The 15885-nt window shown below is 32.9% G+C and overlaps 1 protein-coding gene across 4 annotated transcripts in view; it reads left to right on the top strand.

Moving 5' to 3' along the window:
* PTPRT (protein tyrosine phosphatase receptor type T) overlaps nucleotides 1-15885 on the top strand; it is a 631119-nt gene that overhangs the window by 520151 nt on the left and 95083 nt on the right. For 2 of the 4 annotated variants that reach the window (XM_087720361.1, XM_014067162.2), the window contains exons 14-16: nucleotides 4258-4314; nucleotides 14299-14434; nucleotides 15399-15419. In XM_087720361.1, the coding sequence (XP_087576487.1) occupies nucleotides 4258-4314; nucleotides 14299-14434; nucleotides 15399-15419 (214 nt within the window). The remainder of the gene's footprint in view (nucleotides 1-4257; nucleotides 4315-14298; nucleotides 14435-15398; nucleotides 15420-15885) is intronic. The other 2 variants (XM_087720360.1, XM_087720362.1) reach the window with 2 other exon arrangements.

Here is a 15885-nt window from a genome sequence, read left to right as displayed (position 1 = left end):
GAAGGAGTTCTAGAAATAACACTAGTGTGTAATAAAAAAAAGTAGGAGTGAGAAAATTGCTAAAGACAAAATTGAGCACTGGATACACCATCAAGGTCATCAATACCTGGTCCATATGTAGTAAACAAAATAGTGCTGGAATTATTAACTGGACAAAAGCTGAACTGGACAGCTTTGGAGAAAAAGACAGAAAACTGATGACTATTTACTATGCATTATATCCCTTTAATAATATTGATAATATTGTACCTGCCCTACAAAAATGGAAGCAGAAGTTCTAATTCAAACAAACTGTTGAAGAAGAAAAGCATGCATCAGTTGCTTATGTAAATAAAAACTGAAACTTACTGAAGATACACGAAACAAAACATGAATATTGAAATAATTTAATCTAAACACAAGTAGAGTTTTGGCAAGAAAAAGTACATCATGTACTTTTTAATTTCTGCAAATATCAAAGGGAAAGTGGCTAGATAAAACTGGCTTACAACTGAAATATTTTCAAAAAATTTTTAACAAAAAATCAAGGCTTGATTTTGACTACTCAAGAGAAAGCCATGTGAACAAATGCTATCAAGACCATAACTGAAATATCAGCAAATGATTCAAAATGCATATTTTCAAAGAAGGAGAAGAAATATTATATCAAATGTTGAGATTTTCAAGAAGATCATATAAACTGATTGTAAAGAACAACATAACAGAGTCACTTAAATTATTTATTGGAACAGTGAACAGAAAATTATCATGTGTCAGTAAGGAAAAATTGGTGAGAACATAGAGTTGAAAAAAGTAGTTGCCAATATTGTGTGATTTCGCAATACAACTTGATGATAACCCACTAAATTTAGCTATGATGGAAAATAAGAAAATATGGATAAAAGTGTGGCAATATCAGGGGATAGTAGAATAGAAGACAAAGAATGGGAGATTATAAAGTATCACGATCTGAAAATCAAAAGTTGAAAGGTTTCAAGATGCTTGCTACCATCTACAATAACCATGTCATAGGATCAGACTATTTCAAGGATCATCTTTTCCTCATCATTGCTTATCTTACAAAACTGGATTGAGTGGATACATTTTGTGTCCTCTCCTTTAATAAATGCTATCTAATAGTACCTAGAAAGTATGCTTTCTTTGTTGTAGGGTCTGCCCTTTGTAGTAGCAACACCTCAGAGATTTGGACTGCCCTGATCACAAAAGGTTTTAGATTATTTCTAAAAAGTTGACCTCCACATAACCTATAATCATTTTTATGCAGGTTCCTAGTTTATATGGAAATACATGTGAAGACTATCAGCCTATCTTTAATGATACTAAACATGTAACAGGAATCTCTTGAGTTAAATCTGTATAGATGGAGTTTGCTTGGAATAAAACACTTAAATAGAAATTATGACAAAAGTGCCTGAAGTGTTGTGATATGACCATAGTAGTTGGACGGTTGTTGGAACTTTGACATTGAGTTGCAAATACTTCCAGGGAGACCATAACTTCAAATGGTCCCTAAACAACTAATCCTAAATTGATGATTATTTTTACCTTGGAACGCCACAATTATCATAAATACATACTGGTTGCCAAGTGCCCAAATTTTGATCACATGACTATGGTGATGCTGTGATGGTCATAATGAACAATGAGATACTGTCTCTCAACCCAACCCACATCACAGGATAGTTGTTGTGGGGAAAATAGGAGGAGGAAAGTATGTTGGGTATGTTTTCTACCTTGAGTTATTTTAAAAAATAATAAAGGTAGGAAATAAATAAATAAATAAATAAATAAATAAATAAATAAATAAATAAATAAATAAATAAATAAATAAATAAATAAATAAATAAATGAATGAATGTGCGGACCAATCATAAGTCCCTTTCATAAGCACCATGATAACTTTTGGTTGCTAAACAAAAGGCCATAAGTCAAGGACTACTTGTACTTTTTGCACATTCTGCTCTCTTCTGGGGTAATGAAAGACTAGTAACTTCTTCTCATTTACAATAGCAATAGCGTTTAGACTTATATACCACTTCACAGTGCTTTACAGTCCTCTCTAAGTGGCTTACAGAATCAGCATATTGCCCCCAACAATCTGGGTCCTCATTTTATGGACCTTGGAAGGATGGAAGGCTGAATCAACCTTGAGCCTGGTGAAATTTGAACTGCCAAATTTCAGACAGGCAGCAGTCAGAAGTAGCAGCCTGCAGTACTGCATTCTAACCACTGCACCACCCCGGCTCTTAACAATGCACTTAATCAAAAACTGCTTCTCCAAAGAAGGTCTGTTACTTCTCTGATTTCTTTTTGCCCATCTTCTACCTTTCCTGAATAAACTGGGAAAAATATCTGGTCTTACTGTGAAGTCTTGTAATCTTCAGGGATGGGATAGTATTTCCAATTTTAACCAACATTAATTACCAGTGCCTCCAAAATGAAATATTAGAAGCTGATGTAAAATGTCAAGATGTATTATATTACTCTTAGTGACAAGAGTATCTAACATAAAGCCCCATGATAATTGCTAAAGAATGTAGAAACCAAGTCAAAATTAATTCTTTTTCATTTCAGGAATTTGGGTGAAATAAAAGATGAAATTTCCTATCATGAAATTAAATAAGTTGGGCTGGGCTGAAACAATTTCAAGAGGGGGGGAAGCAAGAAAGGTGACATTTAATATCAGCATCTGGAAGATAGCTTCTTACCTTACCAATTTCCATTATGTCAATGTAGTACTGCTTCCATGCTAATCAAATAATCTGCAGGCAAGTATGCATGCAAGTTTCCCATTGTACAATGCAATCCCTGTGTAATTTAGGAGGAAACTGGCTAACAGGACTTGCTGTCATTTCTGTGTTTCCGGAACTTTAAAAAATAATGAAAAAGAAGACATTGATAAATAAATTAATCCATTTTTTCCATAATCATTTGGAAATCAACTCATGGCTGCTTATCCCAAAATTATTATTTACTCAATTAAAAAAAATGAAGGATGGACATTTTGATCAGTCCTTGAATAAAGCAAGAATTGTCTTCTGAAGCAGTTGAAAGTTTAGTGACCACAATTGGGACTGGCAACTCGGTTGTTAAAGGAAGGAGTTGTCAGTCAGCCCCAAATGTGTTTACTTCAGCTTTCCTTTACTTCACAGACCGGTGAAGGTCGTGAATGTGAGGATTGGTTCTAAAGTTACTTTTTCATCAACACCATAATTGCAAACAATCACTATGTGAGGCAGTTGCCAAACAATGACTACCTGTACCCTTTATGTATATGTGTGTACTTATAAATTTAACAAAAGTGCACATAATTTTCTTCCCAGTTAAGTCAACTGAAATGAAAAGTATATGCCTCTGACATTATATGCAGGAGATCCTGTTTTATTCCAAAGAGTGAATTTCCTGAATTTATTATAATGTTCAGTATATTACAAACATACATGCAGACAATATGATTGATGTACTCATCTGCACTACTGCACCACCCTACATATCCCTCAAATGAATATAAAACTGCTATCTAACCTTTTTTCTTTATTATTAGTACAAACTGTTTTGTGCCTTTAGTCTTTTTCGTACTTGAACTTGTATCCATGACAAACTAGTTTAAATGAGAAAGAAGTGGAATTTTATCCAGAATTTTTTTAAAAAAAATCAAACAGTGAATATGTTTAACAACCTCAATGTGCATCATTAGTAAAATGAGCATTCCTTTCAAATAAGATAACAATTAAGCCTCAATTTATTTGTTCTCTGCCACAGAATTTTAATTGTAAAAAAATCTGTTGTTGCATCCTTAATTCATTTAATGACATACTGTAAATTTTATATTCTTTAATATGGTATGGGTTTCTTTCTTTCTTTTTCCTTGTAAACTGATTTTTATCCCTTGTCCCTAAACAATATCTGTTAGCATTAACACTTTATTTGTGAAAATTGCATTAACTTGTGAATGGTATTCAATTGATTCATGTAATGCAGAACATATTTCACTAATTATAATTGAAACCCAGGCAGAGAGCTGATAAATGGTCCTTTATCTCATACATACATGCACACACACACACACACACACACACAATAAACAAAACAAGTTGGTAGCAATCCTTTTTAAAAATATATATATGTTAAAATTTTGGGTGCAAATTTTCAGGATTAAAATGCAATTTTCTGAAGTGGCACATTTTTATTTTTATTTCCTTTTTTCTTTTCTCTCTCCCATGCATGCTGCCTGGAAACTGTTTTTCTTGTTCTTAGCAGTAATAGGTAGGCAACAGGTGACCACCCGAAACCCACCCAGCCTCATGAGCACAGGTGATTATCAGTACAGGAAAGGAACTGTCATAAAAATGCAAACATTTTGACAGTTACTGGATTGTTATGTCATATATTGTCATGTTGATTCACGTATGCTCTCATTTATCATTCTGATTTGTTTAATAGCATATTTCTTAATATTTTTACTCTCTGCCAGCATAAGTGCAGTTTGAATATCTGCAGATAGCAGTTAAATAATATCTTAATCCAGAATGACACACCATTACCAAACTAGCCTTAAAGTTTCAGATATTCTAATATTGGGCAGTAGTGATCTTCGGATTGTTTTATCTCAATATTTGCCTAACAAACAAAACAAGTTGGTAGCAATCCTTTAAAAAAAATGAGAATCAAAAAAGGAAAATATCAATTCAAAATAAAGAAATAGATTAGTATTAAATATCTTTTTAGATGTGTTGACATGATAGAAAATATTACACTCTTCAGAAAACAAACAGTTTAAGTTTTATACTGATAAACACAGGATGTTTAATTTGGCTCCTTCATGAATTTTGTCAAAATGTCATCCAATCCATGCCACAAAATGGAAACCAAGAAAATCTAACACACACAAACATGTGCGTGCACACCCACCTCCACACACACCCACACACCATAATTTTATATGAGCTTTGTTAAGTTAAATAAATAGAGTTAGCTTAAGCTTGCTATCTTTAAAATGGTTCTAAGCATTAATATCTTTTTGGTGTTGAGTTAATGAAAGCAAACAAGAAAATCATGTTAGCATTGTTTTATTCCAAATACAGTAGAAGGATGAAAAGGATCTGTACTACATTCCCATTTCTGACATCTTCAAGAATCAACACTCAGTTTTGCTTTGTAAGAGGTTCTTTGACTCCCCTCATAATAGAGGAGGATGTTATGTTTTCTATCATTCCCCTTTCTGAATAAAGAATGCATGCAGTTGCATAACACAAATTCAAGGCAGGCTTGTTATATATTTGCCAATAATTCATATTAAGGAGAGTATTTTGGTTAGACTTGCAAATCATGGAAAATTTATTTATCACATTTTCCCTGTATGTTGAACCTTTGAGGAATTGCATGGACAGTGAATTACAGTAGATCCACTGAATTCCAGGGACAATATAGTCAATATATACAAATCCAATGAAAATATGGGAAAAATAATCTTTCTGGTTTCTCTCAATATTCAATGTAACATGATTAGGATTGTTGTACTTGGAATAATATCAGAGTATTATTTGTAGTTGTACAAAATATGAGGGCTGGTTTGGTGTAATAGTTACAATACAACAATACAAAATTGTAGGTCATGACTTCTAGTCCAGCCTTAAGCATAAAGCCAGTTGGTTGTCTTTGGGTCAATCATGCCTTCTCAGCCCTAGGAAGAAGAAAAAAGTAAATCACTTTCAAAAAGATTGTCAAGAAAATGGAATTGTCAAGGCAGTTTCTAGAAGTAAAGTCTGACATGAAGAGAACATAATCGAAATCAGAAAGAAACTTTCAAGTGGGAATATGAAAGGAAAACAGCTATTTTCCTCCTGGAAGCCTGGAAGAATTTAGCATCTAAGGACTATTACTAAATAGCAGTCCAAATTTGGGCTTGGAGAGCAATATGCTACTACACTATTTGTCTTCAGGCAGATTTTTAATGTTTCTTCTTGCTATGCTCCTACAAGCATTTGTTGTAAAAAAAAGCGAGGGGGGGGTCAGTAAAATAGAACATCCATGAATCTCTCTGAGTGCATATTGAGGTAAAGCTGCAATACACAACAGCACAACTTGTAATTTTCTAATGTATAGGCAATAATAGCCTCTAGAACAGAATGCAGATTTACCCACTACTCAATATATGAATAGCTCTATTACATCAAAATTAAATAATATTTAATTTACTAGGACTTGTTCTTTTGTATTACTAAAGTAATTACATTGTTCGCAAAATATACTACTTTCATCTAGGTCAAATCTATTATTTGCTATTTGTCTTTTCATGTACTTGGACACTATTCATTTGACAAGTTCTTTCTTTCTTCTATTTTCATACAATTTTGTTACATTTCTTCTTAGGTTAGATTGATAAATATTATCTCTGCATAATCACTCCAAAATATATACTGAAATGTAGGTTTATATCTTACCATGATCAAATTGTGGAAACAACAATAGTTATATTCCAAATAATAAATACTTAAAATTGCCCTGATTGTTCAGTTTATAAGAGAATCTATTTTTTAAAGAAGAATCATTATTTTTTTAAAAGGTGCATTTTGAGTGTGTGTTTATTAGCTTAATATAATTACAATTATTGTTAGAAAATTTTACTAGGAAAATAAATGGCATTAAGCCTAATTCTATGTGGACAATAGTTTTTCTGTTCCGCTACTATCCTAGACTTACATACACACATAAATAAAATGGAAGTAATTCATTCATAATCATTGAACTGAAACATTTCTTAATATTAAGTTTCAGTTATATGTATTAAAGAAACATTTGAAACAATCAGCAGAAGATTCTGGAATGGCAAAAATTTATATTAATATATTTGAAGATGATCTAGACAATATTTTCCTTATTATATAACATAGGACAAATGAAAAATCACTTATCCAAAATGCCTATACATTTCACAGAACTTTATTCAATTGATTGCAACCTATTTGAAGAAAGGAAGAATCATTACATTGAAGAAATGTTACACTTTGATCCTTGAGGAACAAAAACTGTTTCAACCAAACAATATAAAGCATCAGTTCCAATTATCTCTGGTTATTTCAAAGGGTTATGATTAATATATTATAGCTATCCAGCTACTTAAAGCTAAGCTTCTAAATTCATGATAAGACCATGCTCCTGTTGTGTTTCCTTCCCCTCCTTTGGGTTTGTGCGCCGCCCTGAGTCCCGCTGGGAATAGGGCGGCATATAAATAAAATGAACCTTAGTAAAAATGAACCTTAGTAAACCCTCCTCAGCTTTCTTGAGTACTTATCTGATTCTGTTATTATTATCCTTAATGCATCACATTTCTTTCTTTTCTTTTTCTTTTTGCATACATTTGCTAAATAATATGTGCAATATAACAAACTTTTAACAATAACATTTGAAAAATACAGTTTTTGGGAGAAGAAGAATTATTTACACTGGTCATGAACCTTATGTGAGTACTTTTGGAAAAATAGAATAGAATAGAAGAGAAGAGAATTCTTTATTGGCCAAGTGTGATTGGACACAAAAGGAATTTGTCTTTGGTGCATGTGCTCTCAGTGTACATAAAAAGACAAGATAAATTTGTCAAGAATCATAAGGTACAACATTTAATGATAGTCATAAGGTACAAATAAGCAATCAGGAAATAATCAATATCAATATAAATCATAAATATACAAGCCATAAAGTTGCAGTCCTGCAGTTACAAGTGGGAGGAGATAGGTGATAGGAACAATGAGAAGACTTAATAGTAATGCAGCCTTAGTGAATAGTTTGACAATGGTGAGGAAATTATTTGTTTAGCAGAGTGATGGCATTTGGGAAAAAACTGTTCTTGTGTCTAGTTGTCTTGGTGTGCAGTGTTCTATAGCATTGTTTTGAGGGTAGGAGTTGGAACAATTTATGTCCAGAATGTGAGGAATCTGTAAATATTTTCACACCCCTCTTTTTGACTCATGTAGTGTATAGGTCCTCAATGGAAGGCAGGTTGGTGGTAATTGTTTTTTATGCAGTTCTGACTATCCTCTGAAGTCTGTGTCTGTCTTGTTGGGTTGCAGAACCAAACCAGACAGTTATAGAGGTGCAGGTGACAGACTCAATAATTACTCTGTAGAACTGTATCAGCAGTTCCTTGGGCAGTTTGAGCTTTCTGAGTTGGCGCAGAAAGAACATTCTTCGTTGTGCTTTTTTGATGACATTTTTGATGTTAGGCCTTGAAATATGATAGAATGTAGAAATTCGAAGGTTTCTATTGTTGATACTGTGTTGTCTAGTATTATAAGAGGTCGTAGTATGGTAGAGTTTCTCCTAAAGACTACCATCATTTCTATGGTTTTGAGTGTGTTCAGTTCCAGATTGTTCTGGTCACACCACAAAGCTAGTTGTTCAACCTCCCATCTGTATACAGTTTCATCGTTGTCTCAAATGAGACCAATCACTGTTGTATCATCTGCAAACTCGGATCATTTGAGATGCAGTCATTGGAATATGGAATTGAGTGATGTTGTGATCAGGAAACAGTCACACAGAATCAAAACCCCCTCGTCTTGTCTATTTGTTTTGCAAATAAGAAAATAATTCAATGTAAATGTATTAAACATTGTTAAGGGGAACCCCCTCAATTATATATCTTTTTTTCTACCTCACAATAGCAAAGAAATCTATGTAGTAAACTTATTATTAAAGACTGAAGCTTATTCTTTTTAGAAATTTTTCTGTCTACTTAACAGGATTTGAAAAGGCTCAGGTAGTATTTTATTTCACTGTACATCTACAAATTCCATCTCTGTTTTGTATATTTATTAGAATTTTTTTATATGGGGTATGTAAAATAAACTTTTTTTCCCACTTGGATTGGTAGAGTGAAATGTGTTTCTACACAAATAAAATGTTATACAGAGAAGACATTTCCTTTTAAATCCAGGAATTATGATATTTTTATCCAGATAGACTAGATTATGTCCAATAATTTACCATAACAGAAAAGTATGTCATTATATCATGAAATCATAGAGTTTCCTACTGTTAAATTGTTCTTCATGTTAAACAATTTCCTAATAGTTAAATGGAATTCGATTGGTTGCAATTTAAATCCGTTTTCCCATTATTTGGTTTTAGAAATGTTGAAAAATAGGTCAGATCTTGACCAACTTTATAGTTGAGTAATCTCACAATTAAATCTTGCTCAAGGTGGCAAGTCTGACGAATACCAGATGGAGAAGAATAACTATTTCCTATGACTCAGAAACTATAATTCTGTTATTGCAATTTACTAATAGCACTAGACTTATACTTATATATACTGCTTCACAATGCTTTACAGCCCTAATCAGCTTACAGGTCAGTAAAATGGAAGGACGGAGGCTGAGTCAACCTTGAGCAGATCAGGTACTCTAACTACTGCATTCTAACCACTGCACCACCACAGCTTTTTTGCAGTTAACTATTATTCCAGTATTTTTTTCACAAGTATTATTAAGAAGCCAAGAATCCTTCATGAATGTATCCCAGGATAATGTTGCAAGATCCAATCTAGGTTGGTCACTGGAACTAGAGGTTTGGGCTCAGGTATGACAGCACAAGGAAACAACAGCCAATCACTGACCATCATCACATCAATCAACCAATAGGAAGGCATCACATAAATAGGACTCATAGAATATCCCAAAACACATATTCCAGTAGAGAGAAGTTTCCTGAGGAAAGGTTCCAGCACAAGTCTAAAAGCTCAGAAAAGTAAACCTCTTCTACCAGTGACTGACCCAGATTGGATTTTGCTGGAATCCTTCATTTTATACCTATGAATTTGATCTCTTTTCCTTAAGGGAAAAATATCACATCTGTATTAATTTGTTATTTTCAACCCATTTCATAAACTTACTGAAATCATTTTAACATAATTTCTGCTTTTAGCATATTAGTTGTCTCTCCCATTGTTTGTCAACTGTAAATTTATGAAGCATTAAGAATTGGTTGCAATTGTTTCCAAATATAGATATTTATAAATAAAGATAAGACTTGCAACTTTGAACTTTTCTTTGTAGCATGCAGTCCATACAGATACTATTTAATTAAAAGCATGTTTTAATATGAGAAAACTCATATGGGAAAGTAGTAGGTACCAAGCGGAGTATCTATGGGACATTAAATTGGTGCTTACAAAGGTAGAAACATGTATGTAATCAACTCAAATTTGATGACAATCATGCACTGAATTAGCAGCAGAGGAAAGGTGTATAGCCAGATTTATAATTTTCAGAAAATATAACTTGAAGCATTAATTGCTTTGGGCTTGAAGTCTAAGGAAGTGTAAGAAATTGAAAGTATAAGAATCTTGCACACATGACTCTGTTCATGAAGAAATCTGGGATGGCAAATGTTAACAAAAAAGCAATATTCTGACACAAAGTCCTCTACAATTAGATTTATTGAACAGGAAAAGGATTAGATTACCAAAATCTTGACAACTGAATGCTTTCACTTTAGTGTATCAGTTTTCAGCTTATCTTTAAATTCATTGAGAAGCCATTCCTAATTGTCTTCATTAAAACTGTCTGATGAATAGAGGAAGTGACTAATTATTTTCATACAGAGATAGTAATTTTTTGCAAACTATTATTCATTTTATTGGGTTCTGAGAAGCCTAAATCTTGTTTTCATCATAAGGGATTTTTGTGGCAAAGTTACGTAGAATTTGTTCAACTGCTGAAAAGATTAATTCCGTCAGAATCAATTAACCCCTAATCTTTAAATGATGAAAGAGGGCTTACAGTTGAATACACATACAGACATCACAAACCTACACATATGCACTTACATGCTACAGTCTTTGCATTTTATTAACTTGCTTTCTCTATGAAAAAAGCTTCATTGTACAAGAAGCAATAGCTATCTTCTCAAAAAGTTCAGATAAATTAGCTAAAATTCTACGAAATTCATTTCACATTTTTGGGAAATGTGAAATACATGAAATGAATGAAACATGTTTGTATGTTAAATTCTTAACATAATGCTACTGAAGCATCAGTTATGTTCAGGTTCTTGAAAAGGGAAAGAGAGAGAGAGATGAAGAGAGATGGTGGGGGAGGGGTTTGAAAGTTCCAGAGAGCTGGTAAAGCCAGCATCTTAATAAAACATGAAGAAAAAGTTGTGTAAGAATCACTTGTTAGCTTTGTATGTTAGATGTTTTGATGTTTTATTGATATCAGTTATAAAATAAGATTTATAGCTGTCAATCTTGCCACCTTCTCAAGACACAGCTTTTCTGGAGTGATAGAATTAGTGACATGAGAAAAGGTACCTTATTTGGTAGATTTCAGAAAAGCTTCTGTGTTATAATAAAACATTATGCTATACAGCAAGGCTATGTAATAGTTTTCGTTTGCAGGGCGGAAAGTTCATATTTTCTCCATATTGTTCTGCAGCTAGATAGCAAAGCTGTTTGAACGTGGAAAAAGATAGAATTGTCGTAAGGTATTGCTGACAGTGGTTGCATGATCACCTCTGCATGTTCTGAAGCATCTTTTTCTGTTTACCTCTTTACCTCTAGTGGTGCACAGGTAGGAGTGCTCAGAGCCAAAGGGAAAAATAGAAATCCAATGAAATGAATCAGTTATAAATATTGCTTTTAAAAAAATGGAAAACCTATGATAAAATTGTTCCAATACAAACAGTTTTAAAACTCTACCTTCTATTGACACCATGGTGCAGGTCTTTATATGGAATTGATAAATGCTATAGACAAACGTAATATGTTTTCAATGTTAAATGTTGTAGCTGTTGATATAATATGACATCTGACATGATAGACATCTTCTCCATATGACAGAATAATTTGAGATGATTTATTTGTAACTTGTTAGTTAATTTATCTATGGCAATGGCTACTGGAGACTTTAGATAATAGAAAATTAATTTTATAAATTATTGCAGATAATTATTGTATCATACTATGTACTCTAGCCATTATCTTACTCCTCCCTGCTAGTTTGGAAGGTGAGTCATTAGGAAAGTCATTGGAAAGCTTATATAAGTTCCTCAGCCTTACCAGTCTACTTTATTTATGTTTTTATTGATTATGTGCCATCAGGTCAGTATCAACTGTTAGATAGATTTTCTCTATAATAATCTATCCTTAACCTGATCCTTCAAACATCCCAAGTCTTTCTTTACTAATTGCCACTATGTCTATGCACCTTGGTGCTGGTTATTATCCTCTTCTTCTCTTTCTACTTTATAGTAAAATAAAATGTTACCATAAAATATTATAGCAAATTAGTCTTCATATTATTAATTAAAAGAGCTGAATAATTCTATTGGTGTGGAGAAGATTTGACTGCTGCTCTGAATTTGATTTCCCCATCCAACTCTTTGCAGAATAAATGTTTGTTGTAGATTGGCTAAGATGTTTAAGACAGTAGCATTTGTGTATTATTTAATTGCTGAGATTCTAATTTGTTGAGAGTCTCTTGCTTCTGGTGGCTTATAAATAAATAAACAAATACCATAGTTGATAATTTATTTAGATCATGCACATCAAATTATTTTCACGTCACACACACAGACATAGACAAACACAGACACACACCCACACAAATACACACACACACACTTCCATAAACACAAGCAGTGAAAAACATAGAATTTCACTGTACTCTGGAATGAAATGCACAGTCTATCTTGCACTAATTGTTTATGTAGTAGTCAGTGAGAATCAACTTCTTATATTTATTTCCCCAATTTCTTTATATAGAGACTATGGGTACTTTGCAATAAGGAATATAGCTTCATGCCCATACTGAATAATGTTTTTCTACTATAACCAGACAGTTGAAAACTCTTCAAAATCTTCTGCTGGTGTTCAATATATATTCTTAGCAAACTGTATTCTCCAAATGCAACTTGTTTCACTTGATTTTGTTTGAGCAACTCTAGATATTGAAGATCCAATTTTACCAATTTCATTTGAGTGTTTTCTGGTTTATTGGAAGCCCTTAGGGCATGAGAAATACCACTGCTATTACAATATGTTTCTGGACAATTGCAGCAGTTGAATGACATAGATCCTATTCAGATGTTCCCTTAATTGTTACATGCTGGAGGCAGTAATCCATAAAGTATAAGCTCTTAAAATGCTGTTCTACTAGTCATTGGGGATACTGGACAGAGCACAACTGTTATTGAAATTTCTGGCAGGAAGTCATAGCTAGGCATATTATACTGATTTGCTTCATTTAGTAAATGAAGCAAAAATATTTTTTGCTGACTGAAAGTGGGGAATGTATATTTACAATAGCTATCAATGCTGTAAATATGAGCAGAGCTATATTTGCACTTTAAGATCTTCCCACTTTTCAGTTATGAAGCTTTGGCAATTAAAATGGTATTATTCTATTGGTGATGCAGCCATCAAAGCTCCAGGAATATGAGACAAAGGGTCTATCAATCTTAATACTCCTATGTAAGATATATAATGATCCTGTACAAACAAATCTTTTTATAAAGAACTGGCAAGTTTGCTCTACTGGATAAGGTACCAGGCTAGAAAGTGGGAGATTGTGAATTCAAGTCTCGTCTTAACCATGAAAGCCAGCTGGATGACCTTGGGCTAGGCATTCTCCCTCAGCTCACAGAGTTGTTGTTGTAAGGAAAATAAAAGCTGTGTTCAGCATCTTGAGATATTTGTAAAAGTAATACATTTCTATAAATAAATTGAATAATAATAATATTAAACACATACTTGATTTAATGGTGATCCATTGTTTTCACTTGAAACACTTTTCTGAAGTCTGACATCATCATTAGACATAAACAAGTAGTTGATTGAATAACAGCACATCCCACTTCCCCCAACCCTGCTCCATCTCCCCACTTGTAATTAGATTTTAATGGTTGCTTTTATTTATTTATAATTAATGATTAATAATAATTAATGTAGATAAATAGATATTTATGATTATAGGCTTCCCAGAAATACCCTGTGGAAAGATGGGCAGCCAATAAAAAATATACATAAATTAATAAGCATGTATTTTTTAAAAAGAATGGAATACAAAATTACATTAGGTGGTAATGCATGATTATGTTTGCCATTTAGTCTGTTGTATCACAGAGCATACTGTTTGAAGGGAGAAACTATTTTTGTCATATTTGGGACAAAGATACATCTCTCTATTATGGCCAAATACAGGATTGGCTTTTTGTTGCATTTGAACAGTTGTTGAAATCTGATTTATCTGGGATTTTTCAACAATGCTTTTATTTTCTCCTTTTCTACAACTTCTTAAGGAGCTTCTACACAGAATTCTAATGTGGTGGAACCAGAAAAACAGGTTGATAATACGGTGAAAATGGCTGGAGTTATAGCTGGTCTTCTGATGTTTGTAATTATCCTTTTGGGAGCGATGCTTACAATCAAAAGAAGGTATGTTTCTAAGATCTCTGCATTGCCTTGATTTGGGAATGTTTATTATTGCTGTTATCTTTTGTTTAAATATTTAGCATTTTATTGGTGCATTTTTAATGGTCATTTGGGGATGCAAAGAGTGAGGCAGTTTAGAGGTTTTTCCTCTTTTCTTGAAATTTTATATAAATGGCTAAAGGAAAAGTTCTTCTCTGCATGGGGATCTTATTCCGATTATATGTTGTCTGGCTGTGATGTATGTATATTTTCCTTCAGCCATTTGATGGAATAATGAATTGTGATTTATTTATTACTAGATTGGTGAGTGTGTGAAACATGCAGAACTTTTTGATATTTATTTACCATGGGGATAAATACAGTATATGCATGTTTAAATATATAAAAACCAATTTAAATCATGAATTTTCAATCCATGTTGTCATATCCATATTATAGATTTTTGTTGTTTATAAACTCATTCTTTTTCCCAGAAAAGTCTGGGATTTGTAACTCTGCCAATCTGGGAAAGAAAAAGTCATCTATAACAAAATGTACAAATTTTCACTAAATTATACTTCCCAAGATTCTTTGGTTGAAGATATAATTACTAAAATATTATTCCAATAATAAGATAAATTTCTGGTTTATTCAGGCAGATTGTATTACCTGAGCAAGTCATTTCACTTAGCTACAAAAAAAGTAGTTTCTCACAGGTTGATTATACTTCCACTCCCTCGGATGTTCAACGGTGTACAACTATGTACATAATTTTATTAACATTACATGTTTGCATTTTTCAAACTGGAATAATTCATTAGAAGAGCATTATATTCAAATTGTATATGTTGGGTGTGTGTATGTGTGTACTTGGAGACTGATACATGTGCATTTCATGTGTTACGATGTTGCTTGTCTGCTATTGTTATTACAAGCTATGAAATGTGTGGGTTGCTTCCAAAAACTCCCTTTCTATTCTTTTTTGAAGGAGCGGTGCAGTAGATCCAAGGTGATTATTAATCTGCTAAGTGTGGCTTGACTATGCATGTTCTATGACAACCATTTCCTATGGACCATCCACTCAGATGGACAAACTTATTAAAACTTGCTTGAGAAAGAAGGGCTGTATGAAGGATTTGTTTTGGTTCATATGACCACCACTTTACAATGTTGTTGCTGGCATGTATTTAAAAAAAAGTTTTGAAATAGGCCATTTTTTTGCATCTGTATATGCTTTCTATGTGAACCACTGGCTATCACACTTTGAACCAGCATGGCATGCTGAGTTTCCTTGCTCTCATTTTATGATCACCATGCCTACTACATATTGTGATTTAGTCATTCAATTAACTTGGCAGTTTCTAGTATCAAGGAAGCATTTTTGTATTGATTATATACAAAAACTACTTATATTTCAGCATAGTTAAAGAAACCCATAGAGCCTATGATAGTCATGGGGATCTGTTCATACCAGG

Source organism: Thamnophis sirtalis, unplaced genomic scaffold (genome assembly GCF_051295495.1).
Source record: "Thamnophis sirtalis isolate CommonGarterSnake01/CBP01778 unplaced genomic scaffold, rThaSir2_p1.2 scaffold_7, whole genome shotgun sequence".
Taxonomy (NCBI): Eukaryota; Metazoa; Chordata; class Lepidosauria; order Squamata; family Natricidae; genus Thamnophis; species Thamnophis sirtalis.
This window is presented reverse-complemented; position numbering and strand designations above follow the sequence as displayed.